At 44.9% G+C, this 22,069-nt stretch overlaps 1 protein-coding gene across 5 annotated transcripts in view; it reads left to right on the top strand.

The window, feature by feature from the left end:
* The window catches only part of Ldlrad4 (low density lipoprotein receptor class A domain containing 4), a 310,292-nt gene that overhangs the window by 100,120 nt on the left and 188,103 nt on the right, over positions 1 to 22,069 (top strand). For all 5 annotated transcript variants that reach the window (XM_057788517.1, XM_057788513.1, XM_057788516.1 and 2 more), the window contains one exon: positions 17,412 to 17,886. In XM_057788517.1, the coding sequence (XP_057644500.1) occupies positions 17,847 to 17,886 (40 nt within the window). In that variant the 5' untranslated portion in view covers positions 17,412 to 17,846. The remainder of the gene's footprint in view (positions 1 to 17,411; positions 17,887 to 22,069) is intronic.

Here is a 22,069-nt window from a genome sequence, read left to right as displayed (position 1 = left end):
GCATTTGTAGCCACTGAATTCTGTGCTAAAGACTCACCCTTGGAACAGAATGCGAGCAAAGGTGTTATAGTAAGGAAAAGAGAGAGACAGACACAGATAGATGTGGGGTGGGGTGCAATGGTGCACTTCTTTAACCCCAGGAAGCAGAGGCAGGGAGACCTCCACGAATCAAGGACAGCCTGGTCTCTCTCCATAGTGACGTTCAGGCTAGCAAAGCTACATAGTGAGACCCTGTCTGTGGCAGGGGAGGGGGGTAGCAAGGGAAGGGGTGGGGAATGGAGAGAATATCTTTTGAGCTTTCCGTACCTGCAAACCAACCTTTCTGTTAAAGGTGGTGAAGTACCGTGTAGTTTCCTATAAGGTGTCTGACAGCTGTGCTAACCCAAGAATCTCCCAGTTTGCATGGGAATGTTTCTTTGATGTGGCGCTACCACTGTCTTCAGTATGGAGCACAGAACTGGGCTTCTGTAAAAACTGTACCGGTCACCATGATAGTGATCACAGCATTTAAGATTCTTTGCAGCAAGAGCTGCAAGGTGTGACGTGAGGAATCTCATGGCCAACTCTTGCTGCTGTTTGATTTGAGACCCTGTGCCAGTGGGGTGCAGCTCAGTCTGTCTCCTTGTTTCATGTTTACAGCCAGGTACTCCAAACTGGAACTGAACAGAAATATAAACTCATTTTTAAGACAAATTCAACAAGACATGTAGAAAACCCAAAAGATAAAAGTAGAGAAAAACAAGTGACAGATCTAATGGTGTGGGAGCCCGTTTCTTAATTTTGAGAAGGAGCACAAAGGTGAGAGGGTCAGTGCGCAGGCTGCGAGTTACTTTTTAAAAAACCTCCTTTAAAAAGGACTCCGCCAGAGGAAAATGAGGCTAGAAACTAAAGTGCAGGTTTTTCAAGTGAGTGTGTGTGCTTCAATTATTCTAGCACCCAAAAGAGCTATGTCTCTAGAACAAAACCTGGTTATGTGTCATGTTGGAGGAGGGTTGGGAAGACGGCTTCACCTTTTAACTCAGGTATTGTCTGGATTACATTTGGTTTATGACCTTGGCTTTGAGGAGCTGTTTGGACAGCTGACCATAGCAATGCTAGTTCTCACGTCCATAATAAAATATGTAGTGTCTTTCACAGGACTGTCATCAAATCAATATTGCTTGTGCTCTCACGGGTACCTTAAGGCTTTATAATGATAATCATTTTCATTAAAAAATGCGAAACCTTCTAATTAACAAATTAACACCAGTAGAACACTCGTGTGAGTGGAACAGCAATGCAACTTGACTCTTGAGTCTTTGCCTATCAAGACTGGACCCAGGGCCATCATGCTTCTTCCTTTCATCTCTTCTGGGTCCAATCTTATTGTTAGGAAGCGTTAACAGGGTGCACAGAGATCTTCCTCTGAACTTTAGAAGGCTGTTCTCCAGTATATGTATACGATGATCATATAAATGCCCTACCCCCTAGAATAAGTATAACTGACCTAAAATGAGCTATGATGTATATCAAATGAAAACATTATGTAAGTGTGCCTGTGATGGGAGATTATTTTTGGTAATAATCTGCGTATAACATCTGATCCAAAGGATGTGTGGTGAGGTATTGCTTGAGTTTGGCAGTGAGAGTAACAAGTGTTAATTTATTAATATTTTTCATTCTTTTCTAAAGTGGACATTACCTTTTAAAAGTGCTCTTCACAGACAGATGCTGGTGTGTGTGTGTGTGTGTGTGTATGGCACCTATCATACAAGTAACAAGCACCTTTTAAGATCCCCCAGTGGAAGGAGGCCCATTGCTCCCGACTTCCTGCACACGTCAGGTTCATGGTGCTTTGCACAGCAGTTCTAATGGAAATGCCAGTTATGTGTGTGAAGTGTGCTGATGGTATGAGCTAGTACAGAATGGTGCCCTTTTAATCAGCAGCCCCCAGCCTGGTAGGGAAACAGGATAGACGCCGAAAGTGGTGAGGGATGGATAAAAATATTTGGCGGGTTGTTAAGTTGTCCAGTACAAGTGGTGAGCAAGGCTGTTCACTATGCAATGAGGACACAGCATGGGTGTGCAAAGTATAGCAAGGAAGGCTGCATACAGGGGCTGCTGGGAGACGCCTCTGCGTGGCTTTCTTAGGTCTCTCTCCTGAAGAGGAACTGCTGCCTGACTTGGAAAAGACCCTTGGATAAGGACTCTCCATGTTTCCAGCTTCAGTTTTCTCTTTTGACCTTACTCATCAGCTTTCCAAGACTGATTATGTGTGGGTGCACACACAGTTTGGTTAGAAAATCCTTGAGACTTCTTGTGATAGGCACCCCTCTGGATGAAATGGCATCAGTCTGACAGGCTTTTTACAGGAAATGCTTCCAGCATCAAATCAATTTCCCTGTATTAGTGACTGACATGGGAGGGCCTGGCCCATGGCAGGTGGTCCTGAGTTATGTAAGAAGCAGCGGAGAGCAAGCCACTGCAGCAAGTCAGCCAGCAGCTCCCCTCCATGGCCTCTGCTTCAGGCTTGCTTTCAGGTGCCTGCCCTGCTTGAGTTCCTGCTCTGGCTTCCCACAATCCATCAGGATTGTTACCCGGAAGTGTAAGATGAGATAAACCCTTGTCCCCCATGCTTTCTTTGTCCATGGCGTTTCTCACAGCAGGAGAAACCTACCAAGACAAGCATCTTTATTTATCGTAGTTCTGAGTCCTGAGCAAAATCTTCCGGGGAAAATGCAGATGAACTCTTGGCCTTACAACTGTTACGATGAAATGAAGGGAGCACTATGTGCAGGAAAACTAGGAAGAGTGCAACCATGAGAAATAACGTGTGTGTGAATTAGTAGCAGCTGTGCAGAGCTGGTGTGTAAGAGCTGTGAACTGTGAAATATTTGTGGGTGTCGTAGGTTCAGGGCTGACTGAAAACTAGAAATGGCGTCAGACTTTGCAATCCTTTCTGTCCTTCCCATGAAGTTGAGGAATCCAAGTTGAATAAGACATTTCCTTGAAAATAAGATGTGTAGGTTCTGTTGTTGACAAATTATGGCTCGTGCGTGGTCCACGTAATAGCTAGTGCTTAACTGTATCCGTAAAGTCTTACTGCAACATGGCTGCACCAGTCTGCTTTCGTGTTGTTGTGTGGCTTCTCTGATACTGTCACGACAGGGTTGTGGAGGAAGACAGAGACTACGGAGCTGTGTATAAAGCTGTTTACCATCTGGCCCTCTGTAGACGGTTTGCTGATGGCACCAATTGCCTTTTCCTGTAAACAGAAAGTAAACGCATGTAGGCAGTAAATACTGACAACTGATTTTCTGGCTTGGGTCTCACAGACTAACAGATTCTAGAGGTTCTGGGTATGAGCTTGTCTCTGCATCTATTCCTAATTATTTTTACTATTTTTGGTGGAGCACTTAACAGCCAGCTCATACTCTTGGCATATTCTGCCTCAACTGTTTTAGTGTGTGCGCGCGTGTGTGCACTAGCACGTGTGTGTATGTGTGTGTGTGCTTGTGTATCTTTTAAGTAAATGCACAAATCCTTTGCTTGTACTTAATTAACTAAATAATTCTCCCTTCTGCTCACCTAGAATACTATGTTTTCAAGTAAGATTATGACACCCCATCCAATAATCTATACTCTAAACCTTTGCTTATATTTTAATTTAGAATATTAATATGCTAACCCTTTTGAAAAAGGTGCAAAGTATATTTAATGAACCTAACTTGGTTTTGAATAATACACTGACATATTACATAATTTTCAACTATTTGATAACTCAGGTAGAATAAGTACTGCCTTTTTATTAATTTGATGCCCTTATCTGAGAAAGGGACACTGCCTTGTGCATTTTTCTTTAGAAAGAGATTTTAAGGCTGTTTGAGTTATTTATATAAATTTTACATTTGTTTTTATGTGTGTGCTTGCATCTGTGTTAATGCCTGCCAGGTGTAGGTGGGCATCCAGAAGGGGAAACTGAGTCCCTGGAACGCGAGTTCCAGACAGTGGCAATGGATCCAGTGTGCGTGCGGGAACCCAGTTTGGGTCCTCTGTAAGTACTCACTGTGCACCACTGAGCCAGCTCTCCAGCCTTCAGCATGGGAAACCCATTCTTTAGCAATGCATCACTATTTACAAACATTTGGTTTGTAATTTGTGTCGTTTGCACATTTTCCACCATTAGTTTGATCCTCAAATATGTATAATTTGCTTTTATGTCTTGAGAAGTTTGAGAAGTCAGATGTGGAGGAGATAACCATGTTTATCTGATGGCGAAACCTGAAATGAAATTCCTCCCTCCCCTTCTTTGAGATGGCCTCACCGTGTAGCCTCTGCCGGCCTGGAGCTTACTGTGTAGACCAGGAGGGCCCCAGACTCATGGAGACTCACCTGCTTCAGGACCCCAAGTGTTGGGATTAAAGGTGTACACTCCCATGCCTGGCAATTTCTCCTTTAAGGCACATATTGTTACATAGGGTTTCCGTTATGACATTTTCTAGTGTATTACAACATGGCTTTCTCTGGTGCACCCCATTTTATAATGCATAACATCATGGCTTTCTCTGCACCCCATTTTTTAATGCATAACATCATGGCTTTCTCTGGTGCACCCCAACACTCATTCTCGTCTCCCTGGCTCCTCTAGTTGGTCTCTTCTACTTTGATACATAATATCGAAGTTCCACATTTGGGAGAAAATGTTTTTCGTTTGTGCTATTGAACTTAAGTGATGCAGGTCTAGACCGTCCTGTTTTCTCCAGAATGAGACAGATACCATGATATAAGATACAGGCTGTGTGTGAATAAGACAGATACTGTAATGTAAGATTCATACTGTGTGTATATATCAATCAACTTTTATTTACTTATCTATTGACAGCAAAACTGATTCCGTATCTTGACTCCTGTAAATATTGCCACAACAAATGTCTGTATAGGTATTTCTGTGGTATGTTGACTTTGAGAGGTAAATTCTCAAGAGTGATATAGATAGCTAGAACAGGCTGTAATTGTTTTTTTAGTGTTCTGAGACATTTTTGTGCTGATTTCCAGAGTGGCTATTCTAATTTACATTCTTTTTTTTTTTCAAATGATAATTCATTTTTATTTATTTATTTATTTTGAAAAAAAATTTTCTGCCTCCTCCCCGCCTCCCATTTCCCTCCCCCTCCTCCTGCCCCTCTCTCCCTCCCCCCACTCCTCTTCTCCTCCCTCTCCAGTCCGAAGAGCAGTCAGGTTTCCCTGCCCTGTGGAAAGTCCAAGGTCCTCCCCCCTCCATCCAGGTCTAGGAAGGTGAACATCCAAACTGGCTAGGCTCCCACAAAGCCAGAACATGAAGTAGGATCAAAACCCCGTGCCATTGTCCTTGGCCTCTCATCAGCTCTCATTGTCCGCCATGTTCAGAGAGTCCGGTTTTATCCCATGCTTTTTCAGTCACAGTCCTTACATTCTTGTATGATTTTTTAAGTGTTCTGTTAATCTGTTCTTCTGGTCTACCTAGTCGTCTCTAGGGGACAGAAAAAACTTGAGGAAGAATAATAGGAAGCAGACGTGAAGTCCTCATCACCTCTAACGCCAACACAGCCTGCTTCAGAGGCCTGAGGGGAAGGTAGCAACGGGCGCTACTGCAGAAGTGAGTGCTGTCTCCAGCTTTGCCTTGTGGAGAAGCCTCTAGGGCTGAGTTTACTGGATTCTAGGATCTCCCTGCTCAGACATAGTTGGAAACTGACCCACATTCAACACCCCCTGGGAGTTGTTTGGCAATATATCATTTTAGGCCCTATCTCAGATCTGCTGGACTTAACTCTGGTTTATCAAAATTCCCACAGAATTCACAAGCATATTAAAATTTTGGGAAGCTCCAGCTTCAGGACATTAGTTTCCCAGAAGGGGTCAATGTCGGGATCACCTTTTGGAGCCATGAAACAGCACAGAGCTGTAGTCCCAGCTCCCAAGGGTACCAGTCCATGAGGTGCAGACCCATTGGTGAGATGGGATTCCTCTCTGATTGGCTGAAGGGCTGTTTGAGAAGGGAAGTCACAGGTGACTTTACTCACGTAGGCCAGCCGGCCTTATTCTCTGAGGTTCTGTTTCATTTGTACAGGGTTCATGGAGGCCCGCAGGCACAGCTTCTGGCATGACTGGATGTTTGCAGGCAGTCTAGATACCCAACCTCCATTCCTTTCTCTTCCAGTTCCCATGGAAACAGATGGGGGAGGGTGTGGAGACTGGGCATGGTGCTATCTTTACCCCGTTTATTGGTGATGGAAGGTCTGTTTCCATGGGAACTAGAAGGGAAAAGGGATGGTCGTGGAGTAACTAGACTGCTTTTAAATTTCAATAGCAGCCTCTGTACTCCATAAAACCCACTTTGCCCAAGTTTACAGCTAGAGCAGGAGAGTTCTTGTATCTCTAAATGTGGCTACATTTATCTGTAGGGGAGGGAGGGGGCAGTAAGAGGACGCTCCATAAATATCCTTGCCAATATTTTCTTTTTCCTCCAGGAAACCATTTTTAGGTGTTGGTATAGGTTATTTAAAAACTGTCTTTAGCTATTTTTTTGTGTGGTTTTTATTGAACATAATAACATGGTTTTATTCAAAGGAAGTATAGAGATGAGTCATTTCAGGTAGGAGAGAGTGACTTTTCGGATGGGGGAACCCTTGTAGCTCGTTCGTCATTGTGTGTTACACGGTGGCTGACTCGGTTGCAATGGAAAGGCGGTCTAGGGCCTCAAGGGACACATGAGGGGCCAGGGTCCCAGAGTAGTCACATGACTTGGATGGAGAGGTTTCGTCAGCAATAAGAAAAAAGTAAACCAACAGTACCGACATCTCTAAGTAACTATTTGACGACCACACTAATTTTTATATTGGTTTTTATTGAGCACTACATTTTTCTCTGCTCCCCTCCCTGCCTTCCTCTCCCCTTCTCAACCCTCTCCCAAGGTCCCCATGCTCCCAATTTACTCAGGAGATCTTGTCTTTTTCTATTTCCCATGTAGATTAGATCTATGTACGTTGACGACCACGCTATTAAACCATGATGAAGACAGGCCTTGGTTAAATCAGTGCGCGTTCAGCTATGTGTTGGAATCCATTAGGACCTTCCTGCTGTCTCAGCTTGCCCCTCTCCTCCCCTTACCTAAGCAGCTTATGTTCTCCCCTCAGACCCTTACGATAGAAGGACCATGCTGCATCTTCTTGAGGCTCTAACAACATCACACAATGTTATCCTGAGCCCCTGCCGTCTGGGAAGGAGTCACCAGGTGTCCATAGAGGAAGCATGGGCCTTTGTGTGGTTCCCTCATCCTCCATCACTCTGCCGTGCAGTCTGCCAGTGCCGCAGTCTAGGGAACGAAAGACTGAGGCTCAGACAGGTTGTGCCATGTGCCTGAGGAGGCTTTGGTGAGCTGCTCAGCCGACCTGGCATTCTGACTCTGGTGTATGACTCCAAAGCTGTGCCTGTCCTGGCGTTCACGGAGCCCGCATAGTGGTAACAGGTGTGCAGGTGCCAAGGGAATTTTATTTTATTTTTAAAATATTTATTTATTTATTATGCATACAATATTTTGTCTGTGTGTATGCCTACAGGCCAGAAGAGGGCACCAGACCCCATTACAGATGGTTGTGAGCCACCACGTGGTTGCTGGGAATTGAACTCAGGACCTTTGGAAGAGCAGGCGAAGCTCTTAACCTCTGAGCCATCTCTCCAGCCCTCCAAGGGAATTTTAGAGAGAGTACTTGTCTAATGAAGAGCCCCTTTCAGCACCCACCCCTTCATTCTGTTTATCATTTCCTCCAGCCAGCTAAAAGTGCCACAGCTTGCTACCCCGCGAGGTATGAAAGTTGTTCTTCATGGGTGTCGTTTGGGAGGCCGTGTTTACTTTTCAAAACTGCAGGGAGAAATGCGAAGACGTGGCTGTGCAAGGTAATAAAGTCTCCTCCCAGCCACATGTCTCTGGTTTCTCCCTTACCTGCCTCTTTAGTCTGGCTGCCCAGGGCTTTGGATCCCCGGGCCTCTGGCTGCAGAAGTTTTCTGAGAAAGAGTAAGAGTTAAGTCATTTGTTAGGTGTTGACTCCAGGGTGGGGCAGGGAACAAATAAGGGTTGGATTTTGGTAGGTTAAAAAGGCAGGACTGAAGGTGGCATAGTTTTAAGTTTTAAAAGTCTCTCTGTGTGTATGATGTGTGTGGAGGGTGTGTGTGTGTGTATATGGAGTGTGTGCATGTGTGTAGTGTGTGTGTGTGACTTGTGCACAGGTGTCCACAGAAGAAGCAGGTCCTCTGGAAGAACAGCAAGCTCTTAACTTCTGAGCCATCTCTCCAGCCCCAGGTTTTAAATGTAGAGGAGGCTGGCTGTCAGGCTAGGAGGGTCCATGTTGGTGTGGTCAGGTTTGGTGGTCGTTGCCTCTTGTAGCTGGAGTTCTTGCTGGCATCTGGGAATTCTGTGGCTCGCGTCTGGTTATAGATGTATTAAGGCAGACATCACTAAGTGTTGAATAGTGAATGTATGTAACAGCCTCTTGCTGACTTGAGCACCCTTAGGAAAGAAATCACCCCTTCTAGCTGCTCATTGGTGCTTCTGTAGCCTGGCAAGGTGGCAGGTGCGTGATGCAGGTGTGTGAGAGGCTTCTCTGATCCTTCCAGATCCAGTGTGGAAAAACGGCTGCTCTTCAAGGCAGACACATTCACAACTCCTTCACATCCAACCTCCTAGGAAAATAAGAGACCATATTGATATTTCCCTTGAAATATGTGGAGTTGGGGCGTCTCATCAGATGGTTTGGTGTGACAAGGCTTCTCACAGATGTAGCATTCGGTAGTATAAGTAGTGGCCAGTGAGAGCTCATTCGTTACACTCTTGGGCCAGTTGCTGCTGGTGTCAGCTCTGGAGCCAACCTTAGACAGTACCATTTTGTGTAGCAGCATTTAAATATCCATATCGTTCATCTCTTTGGATTTCTGTGGCCTGAGTAGTTGTTCCACCAATAGAGGCTGCCTGGGTTTTAGAACTTGGTATGTCTCAAAAGATGGCTTTGCGCTTTGCCCATGGAATTCCAAGCCATTCTCTTGCAAGACTCAACTAGATATTATCTCAAAGTTTTGTGTGAGACCCCATATTTCTCCCAGGTGGTTGAAGTATGGTGTGTTATGAATTGCATATTCATTCTGGTTCCTATAAACAACAAGAAAGCACAGAATGATTGAATTGGGAGTGGAGGAAAGAGGCTGAATCTGTGCCCACAGTATAGGCCATGACAACCTTTCTTCGCCCCAGTGGTTAGCAAGACTTTAATGGGCTTTGGAGCTTTAATTATTCCTTCAGAAGACAGGCTACTAAGTAACCCTGAGGGGTGTGTGCATGCGTGCACATGTGTGTGTGTGTGTAGAGAGATTAAGGAATGCTATGCATTCTCTCTCTCTCTCTCTCTCTCTCTCTCTCTCTCTCTTTCTCTCACGCACACACACACACACACACACACACACCACATACATGCAAACCTGTTGATCAGATTTTTTGCACTCCATTTTTGGCTCTTCTGCTCTAACATCCCACTGGTGTACACAGAACCACTGCATTTACCATGAACAAGACTGGACCTTGTAAATGGTCAGAAGTGATCTACGCTGGGTACCATGGGTGTATGACTGGATGCCAGATGAGCAATGGTGGTATGAGAATTGGTTGTTCTGATTTTCTCACGTCTGTTCACTATGAACCAGGAGTTGGCACTGGAGGGGATGGGGCAACTGGGAGTCAGCACTGGTGAGGATGGGGCGGCCTGGAGTTTGGGCTCTGGGACACTCCTTCCAAGTTTGTCAGGAGAGGTTGGTAGCATGCTGGTGGCATGTTGGTAGCATGTCGGCGTCGTCTAGTTCTATTTCTGGGTGTTTGGGAAAGCTTGAGGAATGCTCGTGAAGGCTGTAAAAAAAAAAAACCTAGCATTTTACACGACAGCAAGTCACTCAGGGATTCAGGAGAGAAGGCACACTAGCCTAGAGAAACTTTTCTGACAAGGAGATGTAAAACCTCAGATCTCCTTTCCAATGGTGCTTTCGCATTTTGATATTTTGGTATAAAACCATGAAAAGATTGGGGTTCAAGAAGCCTTTTCCTTTTAAAGGCAGAATTCTTTCTCCTATTGTGCCACATTTCACTCCTAAGCCTTCACCCACACATCTCTAATTTCGTACCCTCTCCCTTGCTTTTCGCCTGTTGTTAATTTTAGCTGACACAGGGTGATTTTGTCTATTGAGAACTTTAAAAAAAATCAAGAGAAATCAACTGACAAACCATAAAATGAAAATGATTTTGCATCCAGTTGGGTTACATATGGACCGGAGGTGGATGTAACAACTCATTTTCTCTAAACCGTAACTTATAAGTCATTTGCTGAGGAAGTTCGTAGTAACTGTAGGGCTGTGATTCCTCAGAACTCACTGGGTATTAGTGCTTCATACTTACTTTCTGTTTAAATGTGTAATAATTCACAGGGCAGATGTCATCATCCTTCATATTTTATAGCTGAGGTAATGGAGGCTACAAGTTGGGGCTGGCATTAAGTAAGTGTTCTCTGGCCCAGTGTATGGAAAACTTCTGTGTTTTAAGTGGTGAAGGGCTCAGAGCCCACCCAGGATTGCTCCAGAGTTAGATCCTCGCAGCCGTTAGCCTTCTTGACTATGGTGACCTTGGTACTTCTACAGTGATGCAGGGCCAAGGCAGTAGATTGAAAAGATGACTTGGGTATTAAAGATAGGTTCCAGGGCAGTCCGGCTTGCATTGATTGGGCGCTCGCTATATTCTGGTCTCCATCGTCAATGCCAGGGATAGTTACAAAATCTTCAGGAACCCTTCCGTAGACAGCCAAGGCAGAAAAACCAAAGTGTCTTGTGTGTAGAAGCTTGCTTTGTTTGCTTGCTTCTGTCTTCTTCTCAGCACCTAATATGATTTCTGATCAAATAATGGCCTCACAAATTGTCTATGAAATATTGTGTGCATGGAGATTTTGTGGTGTCCAGTAGTTCAGAAAGGAGGGCCTGTAATCGCAGACTAGACATGGTTTTCTGTCGGGGCCTGTTGTGAGCTGTGGCTAGGGTGGCTAGGCAGGGAGGAGGGCAAATGGGTTATTGGTCCATGGTCTCCCTTAGTCTTACTCTCCCCACTTTGCACCCAATGCTGACCCTTTGCTGACCTTTCATTTGCCTGCCATGCCCATCTTCAGTCAATTTTATCTGAAGGAAAGTTTTGTAGGAGATAAGGATGGTCCTCTAGGCTGGGGGTGGGAACGAGCCTTGAGTGGGGTGGGAGTAACAGAGTCTCACACAGCCCCCCTTTGCACCTGCAGCTCAAGTGTTTGGGACAGGTCAGACGATGTTTAAAGGAACCTTTAGAGGACTTTCTGACTCTTTGGCAAGCCCAGACCTTTTTCCTTCTTCATGTGAGTATTGTGGGCATGCCCACACGACCAGTTTTGACCTTAGGGAGTGCAGATCATGTCAGTATTCCATTTCCCAGACAGCAGGTTTGTACCGGTGTGTAATCCCTACTTTCAGCCCCCAGGCACCTTCCTCACTGGGCCAGCTTCTCCCTTGGGTCTGTGTGCCTGTGCAGAACATTTTGGAGTTTGGACCTGTATCCAAATGCCTGGTTTTAGTCCTGGCTTCGTATACATCAACATACTAACTTTTGATTTGTTCCCTACTTTCCGTGAACCTCTGGAGTTTTCTCATCCGTGAATGAGGGATTAGGTAGATGGATCCATATGGCTTCCTCTGCTGTTGGATCACTTGAGGCAGTAATCAGACTTATCTATTCATAAAGGATAGTTTTATTTTTTCATTTTTTGGCAACCCCCCCCTTTTTTCCAAGTTGGAGTTGAGCATCAGATTGCATCTTATTTATGTTTTATCCACCATTATGTTTGCAATAGCAACATTTTTAAGGAATATCACAATAATTGCTTTTCTGCAGCTTATCTGTGTGATTGAATCAGAGGATATATATACATATATATACGTATATATATATACATTGCACTTGCTTCCTGAATTCTTTGCCTGAAGGAGGCGATACTGAATTCCGAAGACAGAATCAGTGCCTGCTGAGCTACCCCAAGCTAGGATAGCTTTGAGACTACAATACAAAAACTACCTGCTGTGTTATACCCCCCCATGTCACAAAAAATGAAAGTACCGTGGAGAATTCCCTGCACACGAGCTCAGCCTCCCCTCGTGGTAGGCACATACTTCTTTGACGAACACGGAGACCAGACACCCGTGCAGCCGCTGTGGTTATGCACCACGTGCTTCTCATGCATGTTTGTCTTGTCTCCCTTGGCCAGGCACACAGCCGCAGAGGGATGTTCAGATTGGGAAGGTTCTTGGATTTCACTCTGTTTAGAAATAAGGAAACGGGAGTCTAGACAGGTGGAGGAAACGGGAGTCTAGACAGGTGGAGGGACTTGACCAAGTCTGATACTTGGGACAGAGTTCAGGAGTGGTGCTTTCCCTAGGCATTTGTGTTTTTTCTTAAACAAATATCATTCTCCTCTCTCCTTTCTCTCCTTTCTCTCCCTTCCATCCTCTCTCTTCTCCCCTTGTCTTTCTTGTCTCTTTTTTCCTTTCCCCTCTTCCCTCCCTTTCTTCCTCCTCCTCTTCCTTCTCCTCTTCACTCTGTTCTCCTTTTCCCGCCCCTCTCCCCCTAATCTTTAGTTGGATTGGCCCTTGCCCAAGTCTCTACCATATGCCCTTTGGGCAGAGGATCTAAGTGTCTGCAGCCCATGTTGGATGTGGACCCCTTAGCATTCTTTTTCTCACATCTGCCTCAAGAGAAACCTTTAGCCACATCGGGTTTAAAGGTCCCAGCAGCACTTGAGACATTCTGCTAATGTCATGATAGGATTCTCAAATGTGCTCAGTTTTCAGTTTGCCTAAGTTGAGAACCACCTCTTCAGTTTTTGGTGTTGCTTTTTTCTTCCTGGAGGGAATGAAAGGTTATCAGACATGGGCCATGTCTTGGACTCGATGGCCTGCAGCTTTCTGTTGCTTAGTCTAGCCATCACCTAGGTAACTGACACTCTGCCAGTGAAACAGTCGGCCCTCAGTGAAAGGAAATAAAAATACAAGCCCAGTGTTGACTCTTCGTATGCTATAATTTTTTTGCATGTTACTTGATTTCGAAAGAAAGGATTTGGCACTTCTCAGTTGGGCTTTGGTCCCTGCGCCCACTGTGCGACCTTCCTGCTTCCTTGATTTCAAGATTGTTTCTATCATGGAGTGTGTGTGTGTGTGTGTGTGTGTGTGTGTGTGTGAAAGCTGAAAGCAAAATGAAGTTTTCATTCTTGAATGATTCCCAGGAGGACTGTATTTCACATAAATTTTTATGAACAGCTAGCAAGGCAAACTTATCCACCGACTTACTCAGTTTGGTTTTGGGAGTGTTTATGCTTTTAAAAATGTTCCTTCCTGTGGGGGTGTTTTTCCACTGGGTATGTTCTATTTCCTTAGTTACTGTTGCTCTGTTTTGAAAGTGCTTCAAGACGTTCAAGTTCAGTATTAAGTGAATTTATTTCCTGGTTAGTCCTTCCCACCTTTCCAGGATAAATAGAACATCTGAGCTAGCATAAATTTTGTGTGTGTGTGTGTGTGTGTGTGTGTGATGCCAATGGGCTATCTTCAGAGGGTGTGATCTTGTGTGTGTGGCTCAGGCTGAGCCTGTGACCTTTTGTACTCGGTAAGTCTCCTCCCACCTCGATATTATTACCAAGCTTCAGGCTTTGTGAGTAGAGAACTACCCCGGGTTCAGAGGCTGAGGAGAACTGTACCAGCGACATGTGTACGACAAGGCCCTCCTACACGCTGGACAGTTGGGCCAGTTAGCCTCTATAGGGTAGATTTTTCTACCTTGAAGTCTTGATAAATGAGACTAGATGCTGCAATTGAAAGAACTTCTAGTCAGCGGCTTCTAAAGGTTTTTCCTGGACAGGGCACTCGGTGTGACCCACAATAGCCCCACTAGGAGGTGAAAGACGCCCCTCTTCTAGTCAAGAGGGTCAGAGCTGAAGACACTTGTGCATAGCACTCGTAAGTTCAAGGCTTGGGGTGGGTTTATGTAACAAATACTTGCTGAACTTTTGTCTGTGCGCCCATTTACCTGGTGGGAGGAACAGTGTTTCAGAAGCATTGTGCTGAACCATCTCTTTTCTTCGCTCAGACAATCCTTCAGGATTTCTTCACTGGGCACCTATCAGCAAAGGCAGGGCTGTGTGTGCGGAGGAGGTTTAGAGAATCAAATAGCCACCGCCTTTGTCCTCATGAAACGTGCAGGGAGAGAATTGTGCCCTGTGGTCAGGTCAACTGTATGGAGAAGACTGTGTGAAGAACTGGGAAGCCAGACGGGGAGGACTGCAGGCTCCGGTCTCTCCGAGGCATTTGCTCTTCTACTCCTGGCTGTTTTCAGATGTTCTCCAAAGGTCTTTCTAGTCATGGCTTCAGCCTATTATATATATAATTTTTTCCCCTGATGTATATTCTGGATATTTCTCCTTGGTCTGAGGAGCATGGATTTCCTCTCATTGTGTAGGTTGTCTTTGTGCTCTGTTGACTATCTTAGTAATGTGAAAGACGCTCTTAGTTTGATGTTAAGTTCATTCATTAATTTTGCCTTTTGTTTCCTGTGCTTCTAGGGGCATAAAAAACCAAACCCAAACCAAAGGCAATATTAACAAACGCCAAGCCTTTCATAGTTCTATCTGTGCTGTATTTGGGATTGCTTTTTCTATGTGGTGAGAGATGGGGGGTCCAGTTTCATTCTTTTGAATATGAATTTCCAGTTTTCTCAGCACTTTTTATTGAAGAGACTAGTTTTTTCCTTAATATGTGTTTTTGGTGCCTTTGTTAAAGACCAGTTAGCTGTAAATATGTGCACTTTTGGGTTCTTTCTTCTGCCATGTAAGTCAGCGTGCTATTTCCTTCTGGTGCTTTGCTGCTTTGTTTAGTTTAGGGGTCTGAATGTCTCATAATCTGCTCACACTGGCTTTGTAATCAGATAAATTAAAAGATCCTTTAGAAGATAAATATTTTTAAGACTCTTTGTATGCGTGAATGTGCATGAGTGTGTGTATGTTGTGGGTTTGTGAGCATCCAAGGAAGTCAGAAGAGAGAACTGGATACCTTGGTGTTGGGGTTATAGGCAGTTATGAGCTGGGAACGGAACTTGGGTCTTTTAAAAGAGCAGCAAGTACTCTCAGTTGCTGAGCCACTGCTCCAGTCCTGGATTTAGGATCTTTTGTGGTTACATAGGGATTTAGAACTAGTGTCCTGTCTCAGAAGGAATGACATTGCTGTTTTCATGGGTATTATATTTAATCTGTAAATCATGTTGGAGGGTATGATCATTTTGGCAATTGTAATTTTTCTAATCCATGGACATAGTCTATCTTTTCAGTTGTGTATATGTGTGTTCACTACAATATGCTTCATCAGAGTTTTGCAACTTTATATTGTAAAATTTCTTACTTTATTTGTTAAATGCATGGTTTCAAATGTGCTGTAATGCCGGGAATGGAGGAGGCTTCATGAAGGCTGGGAAGTCAAAGTGATTTTGAGGAGCTTAAAGCATATAAGGCACACTTAATTCACCAGCCCAGGGGCCTCTAGACAAGTAGCTTCTGGCTGGCACCCAGGCATGTGGTGTCACACATGGGTTACACATGGGCACACGTAAGCACATATATAAGTTGGTACACAGGCCACATAGAAGTAGACAACATATAGAGATAAACATACAGGCAGCCTGGCAAAGCTTATGCCTCTGACCGCAAGGCTATATTTATATAGAACTCACACAAAAATGGCATTCTGTGAACAATAGTTACACAATGGAGTAGATCACTGTTTACTTTTGGGGTTCCCCAGACATCCGGTGTCAGTCATTTTGTGCTGACCCCCAGCTCACCAGATGTCCACATCAGTCCTATCTTGTGTAAGCATAAACTGGCCCTCACTGCCTTCTTTTCCCAACATTAGATTCTGTCTTCTTTCTCTCCTTCCTTCCCTCTTTCTATCTTTCTTTCCCTTCTATTCTTCCTCCTCATTCTTGTAGACATTGTTTTTTTCCCTTCCTTCCTCCCTCCTTGCCTCCCTCACACCCTCTTTCTTTCTGCTTGTCTGTCTATCTTCTGTCTGTGTTCTTCTCCTCCTTCTTTGGTTTTGTTTTTTGAGACAGGGTTTCTTCTTGTAACAGCCCTGGCTGTCCTAGAACTTGCTTTGTAGACCAGGCTGGCCTCGAACTCACAGAGATCCATCTGCCTCTGCCTCCTGAGTGCTGGGATTAAAGGCGTGCGCCACCACCACCGGCTTCCTGTAGGCATTGCGAATTGGAATATTTTTATTTCTTTCTTAGTAAGTTTGCACTGATATATAAAAATGGTTCTTATTTTTACAAAGTGTTGATATTTTAGCTCTCAACTTTACTAAATGTATTAGTTCTGGCGATCTTCAGTAGACTATGTTCTTCTGCGTATAGAATCCCAGGTGTCTGCCAGCAAGGACAGTTTGGCTTCATTTCTAAATTGGATGCTTTTCATTTTTTTCTCTTGCCTTTTTTCTCCAGCTAGGGCGCCCGATGCTGTGGTGAGTGAGTGTGGTGTTGATAGATGTGCTTGCCTTGTTCCTGGTCTTAGATGAAAACTTTTCAGCCTTTCTCATTGGAATGGTATTGGCTGCAGCTCCATGTCACCTTTTTGTGCTGAAGTGTGTTCTTTCTACACCTAATGCTGAGAGCTTTTCTCCCGGGGTCGGGGGATAGTGAAGTTTATTAAACGTCTTTTCTGATTCTATGTAGCTGGTTGTTTAGAATTATCTCCATTCTGTTGGTGGGCTGTGTCATGTGTTCTGATAAGGATGAAATCACCTTTCATCCCTTGGATAAGCTTCACTTCACTATGGTGTAAGCTTCTTCCAGATCTTAGTTCTCCATCCTTGGAGCACCGATGGCAGTTGACAGGAACTAAAGACAACTGCTAAGACCTCAGGAAATCAGTTCCTTAAGTGTGTATGTGAAGTCTAAGTAGCCGAAGAAAGATGTTTGGAGATTGTGGGCTTATATCTGCTATTAGAGTGGCTTAAAATGGATAATTTGAGAGTTATAAATGGGGGTGTCCCCCTCACCAGTTACCCCAGTGTTCACAGAAGGGTCATGGTCATGGCTGAGCTGTGTTTTAATTCTTAATTTTATCGGCCTATTGATCTGCTGGTGTGTTTTGTGAGGCAAGGCCTCTCGATGTAAAGTCTGCTTCTCATCCTCTTAGTGAAAGCCTCAGCCTCCCAGGACTGGGATGACAGGTACACACTACCATGTCCAGCAGCTCTGATGCTTTCACTGGTTCCCAAGGTCCTGAAGAAAGTAACTTCTTTCTTTTTAATTTCAGCCAGAACAGAAGCAGCAGAGCGCAGAGAACACCTGCTCCGAACATCCCAAGAGCCCCTGGTGAGGCTGCGACTGCCTACTTCTTGGGAGATGCTGGCCGCTGTGAGGCCGAGGAGCCCTTTGTTTTGAGGTAGGACAGCGGGATTTCAGCAGAACAGCTTCTCCGTTCCTGACCTCACCATGGCTTCAACTCTCTGGCTGGACGGCTGATGTGACTGTGTGTCCCACATGCTGTTGGACTGTGTGCCATCCAGGTAGTGCCTGCTCACAGGGTGTGGGAGCACAGCCGGCGGGCATCAGATGCTCCCCCAAGTTGGACCAGCAGAGTGATGGACTTGGACAGGCTAAAATGGAAGTGACCTGAGGCCTTGCCCGGGCGGTTTCTTCACAACAGGACTAGTTAAGAATTGAAACACAGGCTTGTCTGGGGAGCAGTATGCCGGAAGCTGGTTTTCAGGCCACAAATGCGTTCACAGGTGAGAATACCCTCCACATAATTGGGAGGCTTTGATTTCACTATCAGGTACTGTGTAACAAAATACCAAACAACTGTATATAACATAGAGGTATATTTAAACGTATAAGCCAAAGGCCATGCAGAGTCAAGGGTTCAGGCTGCCATGGTAACCGATTTCGACAAAATAATAGTATACTTTGCCGCCTTTCTCTAAATAGGGCTGTATCATTTTCAGAACAATGCATTAGTGATTTTTTTTTTTTAAAGGGCTAGAAAAACTCTCCAAGGGGAAATACATTTCTGACCAGTAACCTTTCCCTTCCCATTTTTACTTTCCATCTTCTGGTTTATCAAAGAGCTAGCTAGTGTGGTGGGGGCCACCGTGGCCGAGTTAACTTTGTAGTTAGGATCACTCTCTTGTAAATGAACCTTCCGAGAAGCTAGGATTAAATCAGGATTTATTGTTGATTTTTTTTCCTCCTACTGGCCAGCATTTTGCACATTTTATGAGGAATCACTTTGGCTAATGCTAGAACCATGGCCGTAGATACAGTGACTTTTGATTTTGAGTTCTGGTTCTTTAATTGATTTAACTTGGGAAACAACTTTGTCTTCTGGACCTATGGCTCCTTGTTTATTGGGAGCAATATGGAACCTAGGGAAAATGATTTTATGTAAAAAGAACCTTATGGAATCTAGGAAAAATATTTTTTTATGTAAAAAGAGCCATTTTTGGGTTTTGTGTGTTTTACTTAGAAGATAATAGAAGTAGGAAAAGTGAACTGTGTTGATGTCTTATGAATCTTGAACTGTTGGCCTTTCCAATTTTGTAGCAAGAATGGGTCAGGATGTTGGGGTCTCTGGACAATGGAGTCGAGGTTCGGAATTGAGAGCCACAGGGGCATTTGGTAGACTCTTTCCTTGCTCAGTTCCTTCTCATGTCTCTGTAAATGAAGGTGCCCTAGGCCCCTGACATACTGCTCTCGGGAAGACTCTAAGGACACTGGCATGAGATGTTGAGTCAGAGTTCTGTTGTGAGTTAGATGACCAGGTCCAGCCCTGACTGCTCCTCATCCTCACTGAGGGAGTGTGGGTCAACTCTAAAGGTCTCAGCATCATGGCTGTCACCTGGGGGCCTGAACTCTGGAGCTGTGATGGGGAAGGTTATCCTCAAATGATCATGGCTAAAGATATTTAAACATAGACTCAGAAGACAGGACAAAGCTAAGCTCTCTAGAACCGTCTTCAGATATCTTGGGCTGTAATCTCCGCCTTCTAATAATTGCTTAACCCATGCCTCTCTGGTTGTTTAGGTTTAAAAACCTGCTTACTCATAGAAGTCATATTCCTTCTGTGTGGAGGGTAGTGACTTTGAAGCATCTCTGTGAAGTGGTCAGATGTCACTTAGCTTCCTTGATATCCAGAAGGCAACTAAGGATGAGAGCCAGGTAGAGATGCATGTCAAATGGCTCTTAAAAGCAGTCTGAGAAGAGGGGACCAGAATAGAAAAGACAAAGGATGTGGGACAAGATAAACTTGAGGAGGAGGAACCCTGGGCTCATCACACCAGCCTAGTCCCAGACAGGAACATCCCAGTGATGTTAACCCTGACATCACTGCTCCCAAGGATCTGAATAGTTCCTGTACTTGTTATTTTCTTCCTGACTCCGGAGGCTGCATCCACGCTTGCCTTGCCATCCGGTTCATTGTGGTTTTCACTTGGTGGTACCCAGTCCTCCCACCCCTTCACCCCAAGGGGAAAAAAGAAAAAGACAGGCCAACATGTGGCTTTCTATGAAGTAACAGGAAGCCCCACATTCTGCTTGGAGCATCCCTGCTAGGTACCATAGCTAGGGCTTTTCAGACATTAAAGCTCCAGGAAAGGATGGCTGTTACTGTAATTACCAACTGTATCTGCTCCCTGCAGCTCCCTCCGCCCACCCTGTACTTGCTGGGGGGGGAGGGGCTACACTCAGGCACCTCCTCCCCGGCTCATATTTTCTTATCTCTTAACTTTTCTCCAGAACTCTATTTCTTTGTCCTTTTTGTTCCTTGTGTCAGCCTGCTTCAGTAACAGTCGCACGAGCAAGGGCAGTATTGGTGGAAAAGTGATGACTGTGGCTAACATGTCTGAGAGCTCAGCATGCTGGGCCCTGAGTGTCTCACCTGTTTTCTTTTTCTCTTCTTTTTCTTTCCTCTATTAATCTTACAGCACCTCCGAGGCCAGTACTGTCATGCCGGTGTTGCTGGGCCATGGAGAGTGATTGGTAGAGCCCAGAGTTGGAAGTGCCAGTGGCCTTCTTTTTAGTTTTCCCTACTCGTGTCCTCCTCTATTGCTTTCTACCTTACTCTAACACAATTAGTTCTTACTTAGTTAAGTGTGTGTGCGTGCGCATACACACACATGCACACACAATGCCGTGGTGCACATGTGGAGACCAGAGGGAGTCAGTTCTTGCCCTTTATCATATGTGACCTGGGGGTAGACTCAGGTCATCAGACTTGGTGGCAAACGCCTTTCCTTACTAAATCATTTTGCAGCTTTCAGTGTCCTGTTCACGTCTAGCTATATAGTGAATTCAGTGGGGGAACCATACAGCTACCTGGGTTTTGCCCTCAGAGATCAGAATCTCATCAGTCTCCGCATCACCTAAATCTGCCAAATCAGGACCTACCTTTGTTCTAACAACACCATGGATTTTTTGTGTCCATAAAAGCCTTGAAGTGCAAAATGTCAGGATCATAGAACAGTGCTTCAGGAGAGACTGAAGATGGGCTGGGATCATAGAACAGTGCTTCAGGAGAGACCGAAGATGGGCTGGGAGACTCCGTTTCAAACGAAGGTGTGCTGTTTGCGCCTTCCTTAACTAACCATCTCATTATAAGATGCTATTGGGTGCCCGGTACTATTACAGCGCATGTATGCGTTCAGGACGATGGCTTGTAGCTTCCCCACGTTTCTAGGAAGTGACTAGTGAGACAAATCAAGGACGTGTAAAGACTTGGCTCTGGTGGTTAATCTCAATTGTCAACTGACGAGGTCTAGAGTCACCTGGGAGATGGCTTCTGGAGATTCCTGTGGGAGGCTATGCTGATTGAGGTGACTCACCTACAGTGGGCAGTGGCCCATGCCTTTCCCTGGGCTAAGATCCAGTACTGTATATAGGGGAGTGCAGTGCAAGCTGCTGCTTGACTGTGGATGTCCTGCAACCAGCTGTCCCACGCTTCTGCTGTTGTGACCCCTCTGTCACAGTGGATTTGAACTCAGATGTCTGAGCCACAACAAACCCTTTCTCCCTTAAGTTGGCTTTGTCAGGGTGTTTTATTGAGTACCAGGAAAAGTAGCTAAGAAACTGGGCTAGCCTGCCGGGGGTTCCCATAGCCTTGGCTCATTCTCTTAGCTCCTGTCCCCGCCCCTCTTTGTGTCACTTGTCACAGTTTCTATGATGTGGGGTGGAAAGATAAGAAACTGGATGAAGCTGTTGACCTCGACGGTGAAAGACAGTTATTGCTGACTTCTTAGTTGCTTTTTGTTCTTTTCATTTTCACCCCACATTTCATCCCACGTGCTCTTGAAGTAAAGATGGGAGCGAGTTTGCTAATTGTCCGGGCTAAGAGGAGAGAATGTTGCTTTGTGTGTTCTCAATGGTGTCCTACTCAAGGCATTTGTCCTTAGATTTAACTCTTGCTTGGGGACAAGGAAAAAAAAATCACTATGCCATTAATCATACCTCAACTTAAAAGAATTTGTTCCACAATCACGTAGGAAGCGATTTTGTTTGGAGGCCGAGGCTCAGGAGACTGCAGTCTGGCTGTGGGAAGAGGAGGTGGCCTCTGAGGCTATGTTTGCATGGGAAGGCCATCGCTTGTTTGAAGTCTGTGACATTGAAGGTGGTGAAAACTTGGGAGCCCTTTCACCTTCCCTCACCATGTGGTTAGAAGTCAGCTCTTCCATCCTTTGCTCAGAGTGAGTGTAGCTCTACCCATTGATGAAGATCATCTTTCCAGCGGGGTTTTTCTTGGGCTAATCTATGTATTCAGGAATTGATAGATTGTTTTTGATGTTCTCAGAACATATTGAAAAATGATCTTAGTTGCTTAGGTGATAATTTGTAGAAAAAAAAATCCCAAACCTTTGCTTTGTAAGTAATATCTGCTCACTGTAAGAAGATTTGGAAAGCGTAGACAAGTCAAAAGAAGTA

The sequence above is a fragment of the Chionomys nivalis genome, chromosome 14 (genome assembly GCF_950005125.1).
Source record: "Chionomys nivalis chromosome 14, mChiNiv1.1, whole genome shotgun sequence".
Taxonomy (NCBI): Eukaryota; Metazoa; Chordata; class Mammalia; order Rodentia; family Cricetidae; genus Chionomys; species Chionomys nivalis.
This window is presented reverse-complemented; position numbering and strand designations above follow the sequence as displayed.